This window comes from Pararge aegeria, chromosome 14, assembly GCF_905163445.1.
Source record: "Pararge aegeria chromosome 14, ilParAegt1.1, whole genome shotgun sequence".
NCBI classification, from domain to species: domain Eukaryota; kingdom Metazoa; phylum Arthropoda; class Insecta; order Lepidoptera; family Nymphalidae; genus Pararge; species Pararge aegeria.
The window spans coordinates 9768784-9793616 of NC_053193.1; the positions used below are offsets into that span (position 1 = coordinate 9768784).

Here is a 24833-nt window from a genome sequence, read left to right on the forward strand (position 1 = left end):
ATGACCCTAGCCATCAAAGTATTACCAAAAAAGGCCTATGATGGGTACAATATCACGTGGAAAATCATTTTGAAGTCTTGGGATCCTATTACTCGATCTGCATCAAAATCCCAATTTTTTTACTTTGGTATTAGTAGGGCAATAAGTTGGCAATAACTTATCAGGAAGTCACAAGTCATAGGTATTTCCATTAATTTTCAAAACTCTTTTAGTGTACAAAATCCTTTATATTATAAGTAATAAATCAAGATATTGTATTTTAATGCCTGGTAGTCTATTTCTTCTTCCTTAAAAAGCCTTTTAAGTCAGTATTAAAAAAATAAGTTAACATTATATATTTGGCAAATTGCCATGAACTTCCGGTGGAAGATAAAGACACACGCGGATCTATCGAGAAAAGAACGCGAATAATTATAAAAATAACTAAAAAGCAAGACTTATTTATTAGTTTTACATTGTCTGGTTTTTTAATAATGTCCAATAACGGTGCTCCAGACTCATGGGAAAGTCAAGCGGACGTTATAGGTGAACAAGGTGCAAAAGATCCCGATGATATGTCCACAAAATTTTCCACGTTGAATGTAAATGCTGTGGAATTCGTGCCTTCTTTTTGTATGTCTTCACAAGGTAATGACAGTGACGATTCCCCTACTTCGCCACAAAAATCTGAAAGCGGATCTTCTAACTCTACAGAGAGTCCCGTGTTAAACGGTAAGTCTCTTGTCAATGTTATTCGTTATCTTAGGCATTTTCTGTTGAGACCAGTCACTAAATAATATTTTAGCTAAAACACTCAATAAAAACGTACACGTCACTTATTTTAAGTCCGTATTGTAGTCTGTGAAATAATTTGCTGTCTTTTTTTTCCGGAATCCAGTTCTAACGGGTTATGTCGTGACACGCGGCGTGTACTTTAGATATTCAGAGCCAACTTTCTCTCTCAATAGTTTATTCGTTTCTATTTTTGTTTTAATAAGTACGTGGATACGGTTTTTCCATAAATTGTGGTGTAGCTATTTTATTTGTTTGAGATAGTGCTACATATTGAAAAAATAATTAATTCATTTACTGATAATTACTAAAAATTAAATTAAATTAATTCGGTTCCATTCAAGTAATTTAGGGAGTTCAATATGATAGGTAATGTTTATTATATTTTATCAGAAATGCTGTGTTAAATTTAATTTTGCTTACTAGATCTTGTAACTTTTATTTTCTAGACTAGAAAATGAACAGTAATAAATTGATTGGGTTTGAAGGATGTGGTGATGGTGGTGAAAGTGCTGATGGTAGAGCAGCATCTGCATCACCTCGAGTGGAAGAACCGCCTCCCGAGCCGCCAGCTGCTGAGGAAGATGCTTCACTGGCTGTCCCTTCTGATGCTTCCCCTACAGCAGACAGCTGGGAGGCTGAAGCTGATGATGCCCTACTTACTCCAGAAGAGGGTAATGATGCTGAGGAAGAAGCAGAAGAAACAGATGCACAGGTATGACCAACTTCATTTTAATATCTACTATAATACTTGCTTAGTCCAAATGACTCATGAAATTATGCTTGTAATACTGATTTTATTTACAAAAAAGCTCTACTTAATTTTCTGCAATGCTATGTACTTATGACTTGATAGCATTAATTATATTAAAAGCAGTAGAGGTATAAACCAATCAAAAGTGAGAAATGCAAAGAATATCAAGCTATGCTAACAATATCTGTGTGGAGATTAAAAATACTATTATAGTGAAACTACATTATCATTTGTTTTGTGCCAACTCATTGGACTAGCAACATTGTGCTTAACTTTAGCTTTAAAAGTTCTTTAATCAATGACTATGATAAACTGCCAAACATGAAAAATATGTGTTCCGTGTTTAACTACTCAGCAAAAATTTTTCAGTTCACATATCTGTGTAAAGTTTGCCTTGAAACATACTAATACATGGGATTCTAATTGAACACAAAATACTGCTCAAACAAAAAAAATATATACTTACATGAAGGATCCTTCATAAAAGTATACCACAAGCTAACTTGTATGCCACATGATAACTATTTAATTTGATCATGGTATTCCTATGAAATAAGATTAAAAAATTATACATCATTATCTCAAGGCACACTTCTGGTTTAAATAAATTCCCCTTTTGTAAGAAATGTTATACAGCAAGATATTTGTATTGCCAAAAATCAAAAGCCCCTTAAACCTATCTGATCTAAAATAACTCTTAAGCCATATTCAAAAATCACCAGTCCTAAAAAAAATTTAACAAATGTCTGCACCTCTGTTACTTGCACCTCTATACAATACTTTTTAACCATTGATTTGTAGACTTTGGACAGATTAACTGGGTGACGGCAATGGAAATCAAGATATACAGTTAGGGCAAGGCAAAACCGCGGTGTTTCACCTGCATGATTAGCTGTTTTAAATTTTGAGTCTTATTTGAGGGCTTGTGATTGGTCACTCATACGATGAAACTATGAACGCCGCTTAGGGCGCTGAATCAGCAGTGTGGCCTCTGCTCTTCATTCATTGTTTTGTCTTCCCCTTTTAAAGTATTAAATTATGATGTTAGCAAAGACAGACATTTGTGTGAAACTATTAAATATTTACCTGTTATGCTGCTTTTTATTAGTAAGGTCTATATATAATCAAAGTTTCACCAAGACAAGGCAAAAAAAAAAATATTGATACACAGTATTTTTCAGTCTAATTCTGCATATAAATCAGATTATATTATATGCAGAATTAGACTAAAAAATAATATGATGAACTAGCTTCTGTGTTTCTATCTAATGTATATAACAAAAAATAGTCTTATCTATATAATTAGAAAAAAATATTGCAAAGTTATGGTAAACACATTAATATGTCAATTTAAATCCAGGAGGATGGAGAAATAGCGAAGAAAATCCCTAAGAAGAAACCTGTTAGGGTAGAAGATACTCGCAGCAAGAAAGAACATGTAAATGTTGTATTCATTGGTCATGTTGGTAAGTAAGAGATATCAATAAGTATTTTCTTTTTACACGCTTTATATAAAAAATAAGATTTTTTACTAATTACTACAGCGCCATCTAGACCCAAATGTAAAAAACCTATGGCGTTCGCGTACCTAACAAATTCCACAGAAAACATTAACTACTAGATGGTAGAGGGCGTTAGCTATTACTTTTTAATGGCCTGTTTTAAATAATAATTAGAACTTGCATTTCGAGAGACGGGCACACTGAATAAAAAAAAATATATTTTATCTCTTTAATGGTGGATGGGTTACCGATTAATTTTGCTCTAATAAAAATAATAGATCGAGAAAAACTAAAAAAAAAACGCTATTATGACTAAACTTAAAGAAAGAAATTAGTTTAGTTTTTTATACCAAGCGTGTTTTTTTAGTTTGTTTGAACTTAATAATCATCATCCTCATCAATGCTTAAATTTGTCACTGAACGGCACAGTTATCAGAAGATTGTTACTATTATATTATATAGATATATTGATGAATCTAAAATTTATTTCATTCAATTACTATGTAAAATAATATGTTTTATTTACTTCCTCTTAGTTTATATAAAATACTAGCTCTACCCAGCCATGCTTAGCTCAGACCATAATTAATTCTTGTGGGAAATGATAGACATGCAATGGTATGTAAATATTTCAAGCTAGTTCACTGTAGTTAATTACTTTTATGTTTCAAGTGTATTGTTTATGTATGTATTGTTAAAATGAGCATTATACTCATTCACTTAAAACTCAATTAAAATATATTTTTTAGATGCTGGAAAATCGACAATTGGTGGCCAAATTATGTCACTAACGGGAATGGTTGATAAAAGAACTTTAGAGAAATATGAACGAGAGGCAAGAGAGAAATCAAGGGAATCATGGTACCTTTCATGGGCTCTTGACACAAATCAAGAAGGTAAGAATAAATACATATTTATTCTTATAATATGCATATTAAGTTTTGTTATCAATTTGATAAGATCATATACTACTTTCTTGTATGATGTTCATTTATACTTTAATTTACACAGAACGGGACAAGGGAAAAACTGTGGAAGTTGGCAGGGCATACTTTGAGACTGATAAGAAGCATTTCACTATACTTGATGCTCCTGGGCACAAGAGTTTTGTACCTAATATGATTGGTGGCGCGGCGCAGGCCGATTTAGCTGTACTCGTAAGTGAAACATTTTCATTTCAAAATATTTTAAAGATTTTTAGTGGCTAATCAGACTGTAAATATTTGATAATTAAACTTTTTTGTTGATAATTGTTGACAATGCTATCAATCACTATCAATAATTAAGAAGTGTCTTATAAAATCGCTTATAATTATTTATGTAAAAGTGTGTTTATTGGTTTGTTTGTCTTGTAACAGAATTGCATTTTTTGCAAATAATACTTTATGCCACTCTCCTCCTTCGGAAAATGCGCGGTTCCTATAGGTTCTCTAAATATTCTCTGGAGCTCTAGTCTTTTATTACGACTGCACGTTAAAATCTCTTGAATACATTTTGGTTATTGAAGATATTTAAGGCTGCACCTTCACAAGCAATGTTGCTGCGATAAACTAGCCATGTCATCAAATTCAATGCTTCTTGATGATTGATAAAGGCAATCTCCATGCAGCAGTCTAGATATCGTAAAAATCTACTGTTATAAACACAGAGTTCATTTTTCCTCATACAGAATTTTTCTGCTTCCTCATGCAGATGTTGCCTTTAAGTATGATATAAAAATATTTCATATGAATAATTGCAGGTAATATCTGCAAGAAAAGGTGAATTTGAAACGGGATTCGATAGAGGTGGACAAACCCGAGAGCATGCAATGTTAGCAAAGACTGCCGGCGTAAAGCATTTAGTTGCACTTGTTAACAAAATGGATGACCCCACAGTCAATTGGGATGAAAAGAGGTAATGAAACCAAGAATAATGTTTTGAAGGAATTATTTGGTACAATGCTTTAACATTTTGTTATTTGGGTTCCTTGGTTCTAATCATGGAAAACCCTTATTTACCATTACTTTTTTATTCATCCTTCTTCCTACTTACGCTTTTTGTATAAATGTCTTGGGATACAGACTGTAATATCTATTTTCTCATTTTATATATTATTTACTTTCTGGTGACCTAAAATGTAGGAATTAAAAACAATTGTATTTTGTTTGAAAAATTTTCTGGTATGGATAAAATATAGACTTGGATAAAATATGGACTTAATGTAGACTCTATTTTTTCAAACTTACCATTATTATTTATTCTTTATATATTTGTTTCTGGTGTTTTCATCAAACATTCTAGGGAGCACAAAATTGCTTAAGTACAAAATTTTAAATTTATTCATTAAGTACAAAATTACTTGATAATAATATTGAAACTTCTTTCAGATATAATGAATGCAGAGATAAAATCCTTCCATACCTTAAAAAACTGGGTTTCAATCCAGCTAAAGACTTATCTTTCTTGCCTGTATCTGGACAAACTGGACAAGGTTTATTGGAAAGAGTAAGTTAATGTATTTAATCTATTAACTAAAAAAGGTAATAAAAATACTAATAAATGTTATGATTAGCTTTTAATTACTTTGTAATGGTAATTTTGTGTTTCAAATATTTAAATTTGTTTCATGATGTTTCAAACAATACAAAACGAATACCCGAGTCTCAAACTATGACGTAGGTCGTCATAGTTTAAGACTCAAGGAGGCGTTAAGGATAAACATATTAGTATTTAAATTAAATAAATTAATACAATTTTATTTTTCGATAAAATATATCTGCTTTGGTGCGGTGCAATGTCATTGGCGTCAAAGGAAAGCGTGATTTCTGAAGAGGCCGTGACCGTCGCCTTATACTATGAGTATAACATAGGAGACGTACGGCTGCCCTGCGGACCCCAACCGGCTGCTAGCTTGTCTTGAAAAATTTAACCTTTGATTATAACCTGGAACTGGCACTTGTCTAGGAAAGAGGATAGGACTCGCTATATCCGAGGATCTTGAAGGCTTTAGCAGCAGACCTGGATGCGTAACACTATCAAAGGCATAAGACTCTTCTTATCATGGGAATACTCTAATTGCACTCTCATTCATATTTAGAGATAATGAGACTGGGCAGTACCCTTAACAGTTGCAGTGTGATGTGCTCTGACAGGAAACCTAATGGCGCAACAGCTATTCGAACACCTTCGAGTTTGCGGCGATAAGGGTGATAACTCAGGCTTCTGGATTGGGTTAGGTCTCATGATGGTCCGAGGTCCTTCGCCCAGAATTCCGAGAATTACCAATATAAAAAATTTTGCAGTGCTGTCGTGGTATGGCAGCGTCCATGTCAGATGAAGTAGTTACATGTTGTGTAATCTTGGCTGCGCCAGCGCCTTCTTTTGAGCTTAGGTTTTGCTGGGAGCAGACATTTTTAAACAATGTTTCATTTCTATATATGTGTTTGAATATGTGGGACAAAACCAAGAATGATTCCGCATACCTTTTTTTAAGTTCCAAGATCTTCTGTTATAACCTAAATATTCATGTGCCTGGCATATAAATGTTATGAAAAAATTTGTAATAAATCCAGTTGAAAAGTGTTTTATTAGTAATATAATAATTTGATTTAGGTAACTGAAGAAATCTGTCCCTGGTACCGTGGTTCATCCTTTATTCAACTAATCGATGAGATGCCGTCGCTCAACCGCAAGATGGACGGGCCATTCATAATGCCCGTCGTGGACAAATACAAGGACATGGGCACTGTGCTCATGGGCAAGGTGGAGGCCGGAACTACGCGCAAAGGCAGCACCTTATTTCTTATGCCTAATCGAGTAAGTATTCATATTTTAAATACTTATCTATCCTATCTGCAACAACAAAAACTGTTACGCTGGTCTGCCTCGACAGGGTAGAGTAGGAAAAGATATAACAAAATAAGGATTGATTTGAATAATCATATATTAATTTCCGGTGTTAGTGGTGTTTTGCAGTCTGCAAATGATGGCAGCGTTTCCGTTTCGGTCAGGGGGTTTGTTTTCTATTGTTTTTAATTATATTATTTCTCAATTAAAGGTCCAAGTGACTGTAGATCAGCTATGGTCGGACGATATTGAAGTGACTTCTATCGGTCCTGGCGAGAATGTGAAAGTGAAACTCAAAGGAATTGAAGAAGAGGATGTTTCCCCTGGTTTCGTACTTTGCGACACGGGTGACCCAATCACAACTGGCAGGGTAAGGACATGCTTCTCGTAATTATTAAAATTATCCCCTACCATTTGTCTTTAGATTTACTTTCCCCAAGGGTTGTCTAAGAAGAGATTGCTTTAGCAAAAAGTCCGCCTTTGCAATGCTTCTTTAAATTAAATGTGTTTGTGTAATAAATTACATAGTATCTATATATCAATCTAATTGTTAACTAAATTAGTTGTTACTAGTTTTTGTACAAACAAACAAACAAACAAATAAACAAAACAAGGTAATTTCAAAATAATAAAACTTGTATGATCTTAAAGTAAACATTTTTCCAGGTATTTGATGCTCAAGTTGTTATATTGGAGCATAAGTCCATTATTTGTGCCGGATACTCTGCTGTTATGCACATACATTGTGCGGCAGAAGAAGTTACTGTAAAGGTAATTTTATTTTTATCTGTATAAGCAACTATTATTTTCATAATATTTAACAATATAGGACACAGACCAGTTTTTCACATTCTCTTGAGCGAAACTTTAAAAGAAATACATCTCCAAGCAAGCAATCAAATAAGTCATGTATGGGTTCATGTATAGAATAGCTTGTTGGCTATTTTTGTACTTCTTGGATACTGACGTACATGTACACATTTTAATGACCTAATAATTAATCGTTCAAACGAGATTGTACCTTAACGCTGCGCGGTAGCCTCTGTTATTTGTCATTCCGACTGGCCTAATTAGGATTCACATTGTAACTGTTGTTACAAAAGGAATGTTTATTTATTTTTGCAGGCATTAATCTGTTTGGTAGACAAGAAGACTGGAGATAAATCTAAAACGCGACCGCGGTTTGTGAAGCAAGATCAGGTAGCCATAATGAGGATAGAGTGTGCAGGAATTATCTGCCTTGAACCTTTCAAGAAGTTCGCTCAAATGGGCAGGTTCACATTAAGAGATGAAAGTGAGTATATTACTTTGTTTTTTGTTGCCTATATCTGACATTACAAAACCTCATATAGGATTTTATAACTATGAATTGTAGCTGTTAGTTTTATTATGAATATCAATGTCATTAATGGAGCTTGTCAATAAAGCCATTGCAATACTATTGTAGGAGTTGTCAGCACTCCTTATAGTCGTATTTTTAATTAAACGAAGTCAACTGACGTTTACTGTGTTGTCAGTTTATGATGAAATAAAAATAGTGTTGTGACAAAGTGAATCATTGAACAAACTTCTGAATGAATAAAATGTCCTCGATTGATTAGTGAATAGTTAGTGTGCCGAACTGCCGATATCGGTTACGGGGTTCGAATTTTAATCGTGCTTTGTACATACCAACGAGTTTTCGACGACTATGTTCCTATAGTATCTACCTATACTGAATACAGAGTGTTTTGAAAATTAAGGAAAACATTGCGAGGAAAGTTGTAAGAATGTCCTATTTTCAATACAGCATGTAGTTGAAACTATGGATGTATAAAATATAACAATTATAGGTAGGCAATGGAAATAGCAAAACATCGCTTAATACATAATTTGTTTTTATTCATCATCAGATAAAAAATCATCACTTCGCTTTCGGTGACATTAATTATAAGTCTGTCTGAAACATGGTTGATCATGTGGTCGAGACCATACATTTTATCTTCTTCTTTAATTATATGAGACACGCAGCTACTCCATTTTTCAGGTGTGATATGTTGAAGTCCTTCTGTAAAAAGTTTTTTTACTTCTGCCATTTTGAAAGTTTTGTTATTTCTTGCAACATATCCTTTAGCCTGCGCCCATACCAACTCAATGGGATTGAGCTCACAGTGGTACTTGAGCAGACGTAAAACAATTATCCCATGCTGCGCTGCCATCTCGTCCACAACATACTTATCGCAATGTTCCAGTTTGTGCTGCCGTACAATGTCTATAAGAGTAGCTTTAACCATTGTTGCTTCGAATGAAATATTTTTGTTCGTTAGCCACTCTCTTATTTTAGGTTTAGTCCAAGACATTGTAGGCAACGATTCTAGTTTCCTGGAGTGATATGGGGCATTATCCATCACTACTACGGAATTTGGTTTCAGTTTTGGCAAGACTCATAAACGACTTCTCAAAGAAATCGGCATTCATCTCTTGATGATAATCTTCGTTATTTTTTTTTGGCTTCAAATATTAATAAGACGTCTTCTACGAATCCTTCTTCCCCGCCTATATGGCCGATAATGAATCGTTTGCCCTTTCCTGAAGGCTGTTTTAATCCAGTGGTCAAGCCATCTAGGAAGGCCTGGCGGGACGATAACACTGTCTGGTCAATCCATGCTTTCTTCGATGCATGACCAATGAAAAATATCAATTCATTATTGAAAGTACAATTTAATGTAAAGAAAACAGAAAATTGTAATTACCTTCGTTGATCCAGGTTTCATCTTCGTAATAAATAAACCTTCCTTCCCTTCGATACTGGGTCTTTATTGACATCCTTAGGAATCTGTAAAGTAATAATTAAAAAAGTTTTTACATAAGTAAGTCTACACAATCTAATACTGAGGTTTAACAAAGAACATCATCGTGGGCACAGAATATAATGCAATAGAAGGAATAAAGTTTCAGTTACCTTTGTAATGGTAGGTGGCTCATTTGCATAAAAAAAATGATGTACTTTTCGCCTTATAGCGGCAAAAGTAAAATCGTCTAATTTATCTTTGAAACTGTGTTTCGGTCCACGTTTCTTGGGAGACTTAAATTGTTCATTTTCTTTATATTCTCTTAATACACTAAACTGAGGTCACACAAATTCCCAAAATGTTAGCTGTTTTCGAAACACATTCTTTTTTTTTGGGAGTCTCAATAGGTAATAGTGAAGCAGCTTTCTCCTCAAATACGTGTTTGTAGACGTTTTGTATCATAACTTTTTCGGTAACGCTTAAAGCAATCCGTGGTCTCTTCTTTCTTGGAGACAAGCTTTGGCTTGACGTGCTTGGTTGAGGATCCATATCGTTTGTACGAATCAATACAGCAACAAATAAACACAACAATTACCACAAACACCACGTAACGAAAAACTTAACAAAAACAATAACTAAACAACGTGAGCGCATTCGTGCTCTCAGACCAGAGGTTGGAAGCCGAATTACAAACAAAATGGCAAACGACGCGCGCGGCGTTGACCGGTGTTGGCACTAGTCGCCGCGCCGCGTTTTGTAAGAAGCCGACAAAAAACTGGTTGTAGTTAGTAACTTATATCAGAGCACTTTTGTACAATTTTATTATAAAATAGAAATAATAGTCTTTTATAGTTTTGAAATGATTAACTATTTACACACATTGTTCATTCATCTGATTGAGAGAAAACATAACGCATCACTATTACTTTAAATATGGCAACATTATTTTACAAAGTGACATTAGCTACTCTCAGTTGGCTTCGTCTAATTAAAAATACGACTTTAGTTATAATTGCACATTTAACAAGTAACAAAAGTGAAGCACGGTCTTCTAATTGTTATATGTGTTATAACCGTCTAAACTACCTACCTTCCTACTACATCGTATGAAAATATATATACAATCTCATACTTATTGTAATGTCAAGCAATTACATTCATGTGTATGTGTTTGAACGGGTAATATGTGTATTATCGTTTTTCATACTATCTACTACCTTAATAGTCCTAAACACTATTCCATTCGATTTCCAGTGAGACAGTTCATGTCACGGCTGTCACCGCGTATTTTTTAAGCAATCTTTGTTTTATTTAATGGTATGGATACAAGGTAAAACTTGACTACCAAAAGCTGTTTATTATCAAAGCTTAAATCGGCACATATACAAACCTATGATAGAGGAGACCTATGTCCAGCAGTGGGAAGTGGGAACTGCAAGGCAGATCCTCTAACTTTACTAATATTATATATTTTTCTCATTACAGATAAAACTATCGCGATCGGCAAAGTCCTGAAAGTAATTGAGTAAATTTGGCACTATTGACTCATAAATTAGTTAGGATAGGCCTTTCCAAAACTTGTATCATCAGAGAATGCATGTATGTAATTCTGAATTTTGGGATCTTATGTGAGAGCTCGAGTGTGTTGCTTCATCGTCGGTGTTTGTTGAATTATAGAGAAGCTAGTCCTCATGGAATATTTACTGTTTTATTACAGCTGTGTTATTTACAGCCACTGCCATTGTGCAAAATCACACATTTACAGCAAACAACTTTGAGTAAGAGACCTTGGAAAGATTTATTATGAATGAAATATATCATAATTTGCTATAGCTTTTGACTATAGGCAAAAATAGACTGAAGGCTCGTGTACCAGAATTTGTATATAATCATATGGCCCTCATTGTCTAGGCCCGTAAGTGTTCCGTAATCCGTCTGGTAAAATTAGCTTTAGTACAAAAATTGTACTAAAGCTAATTTTACTCGACAGTAGCAACATGTTTACGGGCCTGGACATTGGCTCTCCTGATGATTTACGTCGCTGCTTAGCGACCAATTCTTGATGTCACCCACAATAGACTGAAAGCTGATGGGTCTGGACCAAATTTACTTAACAGTTACTGTTTGCATAACCCGAAAGTAATCAATATATTGGTTTAGAAATAAGAGGGTATGTATTTACTTTTTATCCACTGGGAAGAATCAGACTGAGCCATAGTGAACATGTCTGAGGATAGCTAGATGAATCAATGCTAATAATGGTTTTGTCTGTTTAAAGTATAAATAAAATTAATATTGCTTGCTTGATTTGATAATCGTAATTGATATCCCAGTGTGGATTCATTTACATATAGTTACTCAGGCGTTTGACGACTATGATGCCAGAATCATGAGGTCTTGGTTTGATATACCTGAATACTGTGGCTTACAGGAACAATTTCTTTTTTATGTATTTCATTCATAGGAATCTTTCACAAACTTCTCTTAAGACTAATGCAATAATTTAGTGCTTTCTCTTTAAAATTAAGTATAGAAACAAGTTACGCTAGCAACGTTGAATACTGTCATATGTGTTATATTATTGTAGTAACATACTGCAATACCTAGTACTGTCTGAAATGTTTGTTCTAAACTCAAGTCGTGTTATGGACTTGTAAAGTTTGTACAACTACTCATTAAATTGATATGTTATATAAATTAAAGCAATGTGATTTGTTGATCCTTTGCACTTGATATTGTGTAAACTTTAAAATAAATAGTTATGTTTTGAACAACATAAACTGTTTAGTATTATTTATTTGTTTAATTTTTTTTTATAAAAAATAAATATATAATATGTTTGTTTAGAAAAAGTGATACTTAATTTAAAGCGAGACACCCTATAACAGAAGTTGAGCGTTGCTATCGCATAGATAATTCTTTTCCTCACTCTACAAAATATAAATTTTATTTATTTGTAAAAAATATATTATAATATTGTGTCTGAATGTCAATGGTAGATGTTCTAGGTGCTCTTATTTCATGTCACTGCACAACTCCACAACAATGCTTTACATATAAAATAATATTTTTGTACATTTGCACATTATCATGTAATATAACCTTTAGCATTGAAAGGTGGAATTTGATAGTGAATTGGTGCCATGATTTTCGAGGAAGTTAATAATGGAAAATGATGTTTATTTAATGGTGCTCCTAAACACAAAAAAGTCTATAAAACATTGAACAACGTTCGGATGTTTTTTATGTACAAATAATACGATTTAAAGTATTATACTGATGTAAGAGTGATTACAAAATGCAATGTTTATAACGAAGTTTTACCTCTATGTAGAAGGGCACCAAAATATTAAATCGGGCAATATAATGCAACTGAAATGGGGTGAGCGTGATAAGAGCACTATGAAACATTAAATTCCTTTCGGGGTTATACTGTACCTTTTATGACAGTTGCCATTCTATCACGTACCAAAGCGATCATGTTGACAGCCGCGATGGTGTGGGATGGACGGTCAAAGGTTGTGTTTGGATAGCAAATGTCGTCAAATGTACCGAATCAGACCCCTGATACTAATAAGATGGTAAGGTGGATGAAGCTCTCATGTATTGTTGTTAGGATGATCATCTCATAGCCTTACACAGTCAGTAAACATAAACGCCTTATCATATTTATTACCTCGCTATAATAATAATTTGACAACATGAGCTGTGCTCAATAAAGTGGCATGTTGCTATGATCATCCTGATAATATTATAGTGAAACATATATTTTCACATATTATGAATTATTAGTAATTATATTACTGGCCCCATATTTTTAATCCAACATTGTTTTATTTCATATAATTTGCTATAAATATTAACATCAAAGTTTTAATGAAGAACATTCATGTAAATCCAAACTAACAATTATGTATTTTAATTGATAATATTACTTGCAATATTTTTATAAAATTATGGTAATAGATAATAATTTATTGCTGTGATTAACGACCAAGACACGGGCAAAGCTCTATCAAAGTGTTTCTATTGCGGCGTACACATCCAATAGTTTCAATTAGAGTCTTGAGCTCATGTCACATTAGCCGATTGATGTGATTGCATCGTTTTAAACCTTATTTTATTAGAGTTTTGAGTACACGAAGTACACCTACATCAAGCAGGCCATACGGCATGTATATGGAAAATAAATTACATCGACTCAGCCTATGTCGCAATAATGGAGTATGAATAAATAAATACCTGCTTATTAGTATAATCAGTTTTTTACGACCGAGGCGAAAACATGTTACTGTCAATATTTTGTGTATATCAGTGGATAAAACGTGAGACGAACGTAGTCCCCCGTCTCGGTTCACCTCTTGCTATAGATTATTTATCGACGATGCTTGTAGTGAGGGAGTAGGACGCGGATTCAGAACCCGTGTCGGTAGTGCCTTTATGTTTCCGCGCGGGGGCCGCGTCCGTCTCGCGCCCCTCTTTGCCGAACGACAGCTTTTCGGTTGTCTGCAAGTATATTATTTTGTTTAAAATAAAAGAAAATTTTATTATAACTCCAGTTTTTGTTCTTTTATGCCTCGTTCACGCGGGCCGTTTCGTTTCTGGCCTGCCTGTTCTGGGCAATTTCTTTTTGTTCTATTTTTCACCGAACAAAATGAATATATTTTTCGTTTGTTGAAAAATTATGAGACAATTTCCAATGGAACCCCACTGGAAATCGTCTCATGCAAAATTTACAAAAAATTTGGCCCGAGGTAACCTTAACATGTATAGATATTTAAAACATTTCAATTTGAATCATATATCATCTTAACATTGCTGATAATTTTTGCTTGCAACAATCTATCACCCATAGCAGCTTCGACTGGGAGTTCTGTAAAATCACCTTACGCAGCTTCGACCCTTTCGAGCGAACAGTCAAATAATTAGGAGCAATGGAGTAGCTATTATTTTGTTTTTAGCCTATGTAAATAAATAAATATTAATCTAGAATCTTGAAAAATGTTATGTACTAACTTTATGAAAAAATTACATCAATTTACATAAATCTGTTTTGTCAGCCTTTTGAAATTTCCTTGGGGAAAATCGAATATTATATAGACCTGTTTGTTATTTATAACTGATTTTTACTAAATGTGTATGAAAGTATTATAAACAGTACTTGTAAGAACAAAGTCATTTTTAAAATGTTTCTGTCTGTCTGCTTGTTCCAGCAAATCTCTAAAACAGCTGGACTGATTTTGACAGGAAATTCACTGGCAAAAATCTAATTTCATATGCCCTACGTATTTTTTCTAAAACGATACAACCGACGGACGAAGTTGCCTGTATTACTGTTGTATTTTTTATCTTCTAAAACTTTGTAAGATGTTTTTGAGAAGAAGTTGCGCAGGAAACTCCAGAGCAACCCATCTTTTAAATCTCATATTTACAACATATAATTATATGTTCCAATGACACATTTTATACCACTGATCAATTTACTACAAAATTATAAACACAGGCTCAAACGGTATTTAGCAAATACGGTGGCATTTTGTCGGATCAAAATATTATTCTCGTCGCAATCGAGCTACAATGCTTTTCATAGTAAGCAACTTATAGGATCTCGAGGCAAACTGAAATAAATTCAACATACCTAGCTATACAAATAGAAAAACAAAATAGTAGAACTAAAAAAATCACAATAATTTTTTTATGTACAATAAGCTACTCCACTACTTTGTAGCAAAATGTTCATACTTACGTTGAGTAATTTTTGCATGTTTTTACCATGCAGTATGCCATTTTGTACGTGTAATCTGTTAGTCGAACAAATGAAGACTGCGTTTGCGTTTTAATACCCTTTTAGTTCGGAGGTTTTTGAGCGCTGACCCGAAGTTAATTACTTGTTCCTATTACGATAGGAAATTTTAAAGAAACCAAATCCTCCATTATATTTTGTTGAGATGGCCTGTTTGGTAAAAAATCTTTATTAACCATTGTTCATATAGTTGTAAAAAAACTATAATCTTGAAGTAAACATCGGAAGTTTTGAAACGCAAAAAGTCAGTTTGGTCGGGAACTTCAATGTTCCTCTGGAAAAATGGGAACTACCTTGCCTGTAGTGTGCTATGGTCCAAAGTTTTGGTTAGTTACCAACTAAGACATTATAAGTATGTACGTATGTACGTATGTGTGATATACGAAAGAACCTACTTTTAGAGGTACCATCTGATTGACGACCAGTGTTGGAAATATGTCGTTTAGGGAGTTCCCAAGTCCACGGTCTTGGGCCCTTGATTTCGGCGACCCGTTTAAACTCTGTCCACGTTGCCGGTCGACCAAAGATGCATTTATCGGTGCGGGGCCCGTTTTATTGTGAGGTACCATCTTAGGACCCTTACAACTATCGATAAAGTAGAAATATTCAGCGCTCAGTAACTAAAATTTTGTTTGGTCTGAGGCCTGTTGAAAAACTGCTCTTGAGGCACTGAAATTTTGGACAAAAAGCTAAATTCGGCAGGTATACAACGTAAATGAAAACTGAAATAATACGTCACTAGCTTTAGAGGTACATTATGTGCTGTCTCTGATACTTATCTGTAAAACAGAAAATCTAAAAGTTTTTGAGTAAACCACTGTCAATTTTTACTGAAAGAAATCAGATACAGCCATAACATTACATGCATAATTAAAATCAGCGTCTCGAATCGTAGATACTATGCACGTGTTAGTCTTTTGTCTACAATAGGGTTGTCATAACTAAACATGTTTCTTTTGATTTAATATTTTTACATTGTAATTCCTCACGAAGTATGCTTATGCATCATTCAGATTTATTTCGTAATTCGGTTACACGTCTATTCCGGACGCCATCTGGTAATAGTTTTCTCATTGATGTAACTTTAAGGAATAACCGTCTTGGGTATTTTATTTTATTATTAGGTAGATGATTACGAATGGAAGTTACACAAAAGTTGCAACTTTTTTTTGAGTGAGTACCACAGAATTAAGAACATACAGAAACAGTGTACACTCGAACAAAGTCACTTCATACCATTTAGCAGTTGACAATAATTACTTTACCTCTTATGTTCTAAGCGTTCACCATAAAATTGGAAAATGGGAAAAAATGTGTGTCCTAACAATCTTCGGCCGGTTTGAAGAGAGGCGTGCGCGGGGCGTTGTCACTGTTTTTGGACACGATGCACTGCATATAATAATGGCTGAATGAGGATTCTGTATCTTCTTCATTCAATTGTGACTACCATAATTCGTTAATTTTCCTACGATACTCTTAGCTAAGCTAAGCTTCTGTTCGAACTAGTTCAATTGTTATAAGCATATACCTGGCCTGGTTGGCCTTTATGGACGCAAGGGGACAAAAATAATAATTATAATGTGGTCAAACTTCTTCTAAAAGATCATAAACACAGGTTTCCGACAGTTCAGACACGCGCGTCACTGACGTAGTATCCTGAGTATTGGACACTAAATAAGGCACACTTTTTCCGCCGACGATGTAGTTGTCAATGCAGGGACTAGACCGCTGTTGCCGTTACCTTTCCTCTGTTCCTCTTAAGCCATAGCAAATCGGCACTGTCCAGGGTATACATTCGTTATCACTTACAATTGATTACTAACTATAATTAGGTAAGGAGGTGTTAGTGATTAATAATTAACAATCAGGTTTATTGATACGATGATTATCGTAATAAGAGTCTAAAGATGGCTCACATCACCAATGTTGGTATGGTCGGTTGAGTTCTGTATTCCTATAAAACGCAAGGGATGTGCCAAGCTGCTCATATAAATAATGTTTAAATTAGAGTTGGGGCAGGAGATTTTCCTGAACTCACATGATGGGGCAAGCCACGCGATTAAACTGATCACAAATTCGTATAACAGTAGCATGGTATGTAAGGGCCCTTCATGCGGATTTCTGCCCGCATACTGATCTGGTCCGCGTGCGTATGATAGAGTGCCTGTTATAATCTGCGTCCAGCATGATGTAGCTATAAGGCTGTGTGATAGGAAAAAGGTATGTATATGAAATGATAGGATACGCATGCGGACCAGATCCGAACGTATGTAGAAATCCGCATGACAGGAAAAGGGCCCTATGTAAGGTCTGTTTAACAGGGGAACAATACCTTTACATTAGGGTTCTGACAGACTGCAGTACAAAAACCACTATCCTTAACTTAATATATTATTTTAGGTTGAGATACCAGGCAGACGAATCAATTATCACAATCTGAGTATATGCTATGGATAAAAAGTTTTATTAATAATAATATTTAGATAATTTAAACTATAAATATTCCTGCTCTTGGTGTGTTTCTTACGAATTACTTCAATTAAAATACATTTTGTTTTAAAATATCTTATTTTTGTCCTTTTATTACAAAGCTTTGTGGCCTGAGCAATCGAGTTAATTTTCAATGGTTACTACTCTATACATAATCGTACGATTTCATTGCATTTGGCTTTGTGCCTCTTTTCTAGTACTAACATTTATAATACAATTACAGTCTTGTCACTTTTCATGAGAATGCAAAGCATTATATTTTATGTAGGTATTTAATTTTTGATCAAATCTTTTTTTTGCAGTGTAAATGTTAAAATACAATATGTACACCTAATAAATCAATTTCCAAGTGCTTGGCTATAGAAAAAATATTTTTGTTTATTTATAACTATTATGCATAATATGAGGCATTAAATAAAGTAAACTAGCATTCAAGAAGACTTATGTAAGTTTGTACACAGCTGCTAAAAATATTCAGCTTTTAAGCAACCAGGCCCCTAAGTCTCTTTATCACTCTTAACCAAAATTTCGGGCTTAAATTGACAGTAGGTATCTACTTGTGTGTCACAAAATATATTACATGATGTGCAGTAAGATTTCAATGCCCTAGAGTGTATGGGGCCGGTTAGAAGACAAAATATATATACAAATTTTTGCTAATTCCATTGCTGGAATGTCATTATATCATAAGACTAAAGCTTATATAGGTACATGGTCTCACATATACTCATTTAATAAAAATGTAGTAACATAATATTTACATTGAACCCATTTTGAATCTCCCTCGAAATGTATATTTGTTTATTCACTTTTTAATTAATCAAGTCATATTAAATTCCTTAATTATTATATGACCTAAGCAATCATTAACAGATTATCAGTCTCAATTTGTTAAGTACCTAAAGTAGTTACAATTTGGCAATTGCAGGAATCTAATCCTGAACTTTGATTTCATTTTTTGTTACATTTTGGTTCATCTGATCATTCTCATATTCAACAAAGTCATCAAATAAGCTAGGCCATGCTTCTGTGTCATCATAGCTGCTAAGATCGTCTCCCACAAATTCACAAAAGTTTAGAAACATATACCAAGTATCTTTGGGAATTCCCCTAACATGAGGATTACTCTCAAGATAGCTTAGCCATCTATCTAATATAGCAGGTTCATCGTTTGTAAAGACTAGACGCCAAAGTACAATAGCAATGTCCGCCGGAAGTATTCTCTGACCTATGCTAACATCCAAACCAAACTTAAAAGTAAATCTATACAAATCTTTGAATTCTTCTGAATCTCTTGTGAGTTCACCTGTTATATCATTTAGTTTTTGCTGTATACTTTTTATAGAATCCGTTTTCATGTTTTTTAGCCCTTGGACAAACTCTTCTTTTGTGAATCTACACATTTGACTAGCATTCAATTTCCATGCAAGCACTAACACTTTAAAATCATCTGGATTCAAATGTAAATCATTACAAAGGTTTTCAATGCCCTCAGCAAGTATAGCCTCTTCCAGATTGTCTTTGTAATGGTCATACAACTGATTAATTCTTGATTCTGATGCACGAGATTCACTAGAGGCTAGTGAAGACATACTCCGAGGAATGGATGGTAGCTTTTGATAGAAGGATTTAGGAATTTTCTCATTATTTACATGCATTTTCTGTGTAGCATTTGTATCTCCTGAGCAGTGTTCATTCAAGGAGTTTAAAACATTAGCATTTGATAAGTTATTACTATTTCTATAGCAGGTTATGCTATTTTCATTGTTGTGCAAAAGTGGTTCAGCTTGAGGATATTCAGAAGTCATGACAATAGGCACTTGATTAGTGGTGACTACATCTGTCACCTCTGAAAGTATACCAAAAAAATTATATTCTCAAGAATTATTTTTAACTTGCAGTAAATAATTTGCACACATAATATAAAATACAAAACTAAAAAACAACACTTACAAACTTTAACTATTTATTCAGGCATACAAAAGTGGGCATATCATTAAAGCAATCTCTTCCTCCCTTTGGTTTTACAAAAGGAATGGGTTGTAGAATGGTATTTATGGAACAACTATTATAATATATCTTGATGATATATAGTTTTTACATGCATACGTACATAGATAGTTTAATCATTTTTCTGATATACTAACCAACTACCAACTTTAAAACACTATCTAGAGTTAATACAACAACCTTTACACTGCTAGTAAGACAAGGTTCATACACAGCAGTGCTCACATGGACAGCAAGTTTTTTTTATTACAATATATAAGATATTCTATTATGTTCATTATCATCATCATCTTTATCAAGTCTCCTCACAGAATGAGAAAGGGGTGAATTAGACTTTTGTCAATCACACTGGCCTAGTCCAAATTGGTAGACTTCACACTTTTGAGAACATAACAGAGAACTCTCAGGCATGGAGGATCACCAATAATTGTGATATTAAACTCATTAGAATACACTTACTTCCAATTCATCAATGATCAAACTTTGCTCTAACTAGAAGGAAGGCTGAAGTCCTAATGACTTGTATGTCACCGCTATGGAAATTTCTATTAATATTTCATATAATTAATTATTTCAAACCTATATAAGACATTCTTAAAACTGCTATGTAAATATACAATATAATGTTTAAACAATAAGCACACTGTGTAAGTGTGAGTATAGTTTTACTTCAGCTTACCATCTTTTTTCCTGTTAGTTGATGTGACCACATCAGCACTTGTTTGGTTTCTGAAGCAGCTAAGACAATGGCCCATTTGATAAAACGAATAGAATCTTCCCAACCATAAAAGCTTCTTTTAGTTCATTAATAACAATGCTTAATCCTTCATGAAATGTGCTATACAACATAATGACAAAAAATCTGTTTCTTTTTTATGTTGTACCTTTCCATGCAAACCTGAAATCAAGGATTATTAAATTGATCGCAATGCCTAATAACTAAATACAAGAAACCGGAGCATAAAAACACTAACCATCCTCTTTAGATACGATAAGGGTCAGGTGAAAATCCAGGGATTTTGCATCAAACGATCCTTATTATGCATAATAACAAATATCTATAGCTTAGCAGAATTTTTTCTAGAAAATTTAATTAAAAGATAACTTCATGGCAATATTAATTAAGTTAAAAACAAAGATAGATGGTACTAAATAAAAGCAATTTTTATATATTTTTTTTTGGAATTGTTGGAAATGTCATAACACAGAATATATCACAGATTGATGATTAGAACCACAGGTATTAATTATTAACATGGCTATCTGTAAAAAAAACGTGTTAGCTTGAAATATGAGTGAGACAAAATGAACGTCAAATAGTGCGTATCGTAACTACGGCAATTGATTATTATAAAGAACCTCGATGCCGCCTGTGATACTTCTGTTTAGTGAGTTCTGGATACACTATGTAATATCTATGAGAATACAATCACATTAAATAGACAGGGAGGTGGCAAGCCAACGCGGGTCTGCTGTAGCGATGCCTGATATTATGTTTATTTGTAACGATTAGTATCGATATATCAATTCCTACACAGATACACTGTGGTATGTCTATACAAATACATTATAAATACAATATTGATAACAATATGTGAGCACGACTCGCGCACTTAGGGTTACGCAGGTACCTACGTTTCATAAAAAAACAGCAATGTGCAAGTAAGATTCAAGCACGGAGGGTTTCATAACGTGTAACTTATCTTGTTCATATATCTAAAGCTGAAGAGTTTTTTTGTTTGTTTGTTTACTTGAACGCGAAGATCTCAGGAACTACTGGTCTGATTTGAAAAGTGGTGGATAGCCCATTTATCAAATGAGAAATCTAACGAAATTGAGGTTTTTTTTCTCCTTTTGAGAACGTGCGCTGCGTAAACGGTTAATGTTTCTATTTAATCTTGTATGGCAAAGTTGTTTCCCTTAAAGTTCTGAGAAAAACTCCGCGACAGCATATGTCTAAATTTTAAGATTGACTTATACGCGGACGAAGTCGCGAGGGATCGCTATTAAAATATAAATTTGAAAGGATGGGTGGATGCTTGTTAATCATTCATGCAAAACGTATTGAACGAATTTTCATAAAACTACAGTAATATAGGTTAAACATCAGAGTAACACACATGCTTTAATATTTTTTAAAACATTGCGTATACTGGCCGAAGTATAACTTATTGTTATACTTCGGCCAGTATACGCAATGTTTTTAAAAAAAAATTCGTTCGGAAAAAAATCTGCCAGCAGATAGCTATCTTAAGCTGCATAAACCGTTTGAGCTAGATGAGAATAATTTATGGTAGGATTTTTACTCTTAAACAGTTCATAAGAAAAAAAATGTGCTTTCTTTTAAAGTTGACTCTCTATAGCCTAATAGTTATCAAATTTGTTTTAAAATAATACATTATTTACGAAGGTTTTTTTATGAACATAATACGAATATTAATACATATCCAGATAAATACGTATTTAATTATTTTAAAGTTAGTTTAGTTAGTTAGTTAGTTACATAATTTTATTTTAAAGAATGTCTAAGGAGATATCATACTTTCAAAATAACGCTACCAAATAATGAGTAAGCACACCACGCGTACTTCATTATATGCAAGGCAGACGGTCATTTGGGGAAGGCAGACGGTCATAGTTTTACTCCAACGGATCATTGCATGATTAGGCACCGAATAGGCTCCGAAAGTACTGGATCGATTTTAAGATCCTTAAGAAAATTGAAATAATGCAAACCAAAGTGGCGAAATTTTGTCTATAAACATCATTACACGGCGTGTGCTGAGAGAACTATACGTATAATATGATGATATTGATGATACATACGAATTACATAACATGTTTAAAGTAATCTTTATTACCTAAAAAAAATTGCGAAGATATATTGCTTCGCAGAGTTTACTGTCATAGTAAAGTCAAAATAGCAGCATTTGCGTTCTTAAATTTTATTAGATAGCCGGTAGAAACCAAAGTGGGTTACATCTGTATTGCAGTATTAATTCTTATTCAAGTAAATAGTTTTATCATCAAGGACCTTTATAAAGCAGTCAAATACTTTTTAATTCATTCTAATCATTAATTTAATTTAGAAGTACCCAGGAAACTGAGTGGAAGAGGCAACAGCGGCCTTAGGGTTTTAAATGATCCTTAAAAGGTCTCGTGCAGAAGGCAGGGGAAAACCACTGCACTATTTTCCCATAAGAAATCGTATGAAAGTATACAAATGAAGCGAACGAATACGAATGCGGCGCTATGTCGGTTCTAGGTCGCATGAATGATGGTGAATATGCTACTGGACTCGCAACTGCAACTCACCAGGCACAGTACGAACATAATGTTGATGTATCTTCTGGACAGAAAGTACAGCTACGTCAGAAGATAAAGGTAGAAACCTGGAGGAGGAATGATCCAACAAGGAAAAAAAGAGTAATAGATAAAGAGCAACAACTGTACGATTAACAAGTACTAGGACTTACTGAATCTCATATGAGAAGTTCCGGTTTCTAAACGACCCCAAATGGCTATACTGTCTATTTCTCCAGTATAGACAAAGTAAGTAAGATTGGAATTGCTTTTTCTGTAGCACCTAAGATTAACAGATCTGTTCTAGGATACTGGGAGTGAACGTATCAAAACACTGAGAATTAAAACAAAATCTTGTCGCCTCAATGTTGTAGTCATTTACGCACCTACCGCAGCATCATCAGAGTTATATTATGTTGAGGCCTTCTATAATATGTAGACATGAAGTGGGGCAATATAAAATACATCATATTCTCATCGCGAAAGGAGAGCCTGCTGGTACTAAAAGATGTTCCCAAGAATATATGGATTACAGAGGAAACTTGGAAGGCCATCAAAGAGCGGAAAGATTTACTTATAAGTAATGTTTTCTCTGGGCGGGATTAATATCAGGCACTATCAGCTACAGTACAATGCCTTTGTCGTAAAGACTACAATGAATACCTGAATTCAATACATTCAATATGCCAAGATATCGAGAATCATGTTCAAAGTTTTCATACATCGGACCTATTTCTGAAAATAAAATTCATAACACGGTAGCTGAATCAAGAACCTGGGCTATTGAAAATGATGAGGGTACACTGCTGACTGAGGTTGATCAAGTTACAGAAAGATAGCTATCAAGGGTTTATTCTCGCATCCGAATACACAATTTGCAGAAACTTTAAGACCAGTAGAAGATCACTTAAGGGAACCCGATATTCTGGAGTCAGAAATTAGAGGTGCATAAAGCAAACTTAAGCCCAATAAAGCTACCGGTGGAGACAACATTTTCGCTGAAGAACTGAAAAATCTAGGAGATCCAGGTGTTTAGGTGCTGCTTGACTTATTTAATCTTGTATGGAAAACTGGAACCTGACTGAAAAGAGTTCCTGGTGGTCCTAATACACAAAAAGTGATCAACGAGAACATGTGGGTACTATCGCACAGTGGCATTTATATCAGCATCCAATGCTGGCAAGATAATACTTTATGTACTGAATGGTAGACTACAGTCTTCTCTACAATAGCAAATACCCAGTGAGCAGGCGGGATTTGTTAAAGGCGGGGCACAAGAAAACAAATTCTGAATGTGAGGCAAATGATTGAGAAGAGCCGAGAGTTCCAATACACCTGTGTTCATGCTCCATGGCGTACTCAAAGGCATTTAAATGCGTAAAACGAAATTGTTTGTGAGAAATACTACGAGAAATGGGCGTACCCCAACATCTTATAGTTCTGATTGCAAACCTGTCCCGATGTGGCAAATCCATGATTAAAACAAATGACGTGATCTCTGAACCTCGGAAAAGGAAGTAAGACACGGATCCCCAATCTTTTTTTAACATTTATGGGGTATGCATCATGAGAGATGCCCTAAAAGGTTCAGAGAGAGGAAT

At 34.1% G+C, this 24833-nt stretch overlaps 2 protein-coding genes across 3 annotated transcripts; one reads left to right on the plus strand and one right to left on the minus strand.

Annotated features, from left to right (window-relative positions):
- Positions 1–222: 222 nt before the first annotated feature.
- On the plus strand, positions 223–14179 carry LOC120629091 (eukaryotic peptide chain release factor GTP-binding subunit ERF3A). Of its 2 annotated transcripts, none has more exons than XM_039897850.1 (12): positions 223–711; positions 1260–1486; positions 2886–2991; positions 3777–3923; positions 4039–4184; positions 4769–4923; positions 5397–5514; positions 6622–6825; positions 7067–7225; positions 7522–7626; positions 7981–8149; positions 11112–14179. In XM_039897850.1, the coding sequence occupies exons 1-12, from the start codon at positions 474–476 to the stop codon at positions 11153–11155; spliced, it is 1818 nt and encodes a 605-aa protein (XP_039753784.1). In that variant the 5' UTR covers positions 223–473; the 3' UTR covers positions 11156–14179. The 2 variants fall into 2 exon arrangements, with proteins under 2 accessions (XP_039753784.1, XP_039753785.1); XM_039897851.1 differs by lacking the exon at positions 223–711 and adding an exon at positions 1056–1140.
- Positions 14180–18116: 3937 nt separating this feature from the next.
- LOC120629393 (DCN1-like protein 3) lies at positions 18117–21215 on the minus strand. The gene is made up of 3 exons (XM_039898327.1): positions 20904–21215; positions 20609–20827; positions 18117–19768 (listed from the first exon to the last, which is right to left on the minus strand). The coding sequence occupies exons 2-3, from the start codon at positions 20682–20684 to the stop codon at positions 18852–18854; spliced, it is 993 nt and encodes a 330-aa protein (XP_039754261.1). The 5' UTR covers positions 20685–20827; positions 20904–21215; the 3' UTR covers positions 18117–18851.
- Positions 21216–24833: the final 3618 nt, after the last annotated feature.

Bases quoted from the DNA above. Each gene is read 5' to 3' on its own strand.
- LOC120629091 (XM_039897850.1), top strand. From the start codon at position 474: ATGTCCAATAACGGTGCTCCAGACTCATGGGAAAGTCAAGCGGACGTT. The intron at 5,515-6,621 runs GTAAGTTAATGT...AATTTGATTTAG, and splicing joins GACAAGGTTTATTGGAAAGA to GTAACTGAAGAAATCTGTCC. The intron at 6,826-7,066 runs GTAAGTATTCAT...TCTCAATTAAAG, and splicing joins TATTTCTTATGCCTAATCGA to GTCCAAGTGACTGTAGATCA.
- LOC120629393 (XM_039898327.1), bottom strand. From the start codon at position 20,684: ATGGGCCATTGTCTTAGCTGCTTCAGAAACCAAACAAGTGCTGATGTG. The intron at 19,769-20,608 runs GTAAGCTGAAGT...GTATACTTTCAG, and splicing joins AACTAACAGGAAAAAAGATG to AGGTGACAGATGTAGTCACC.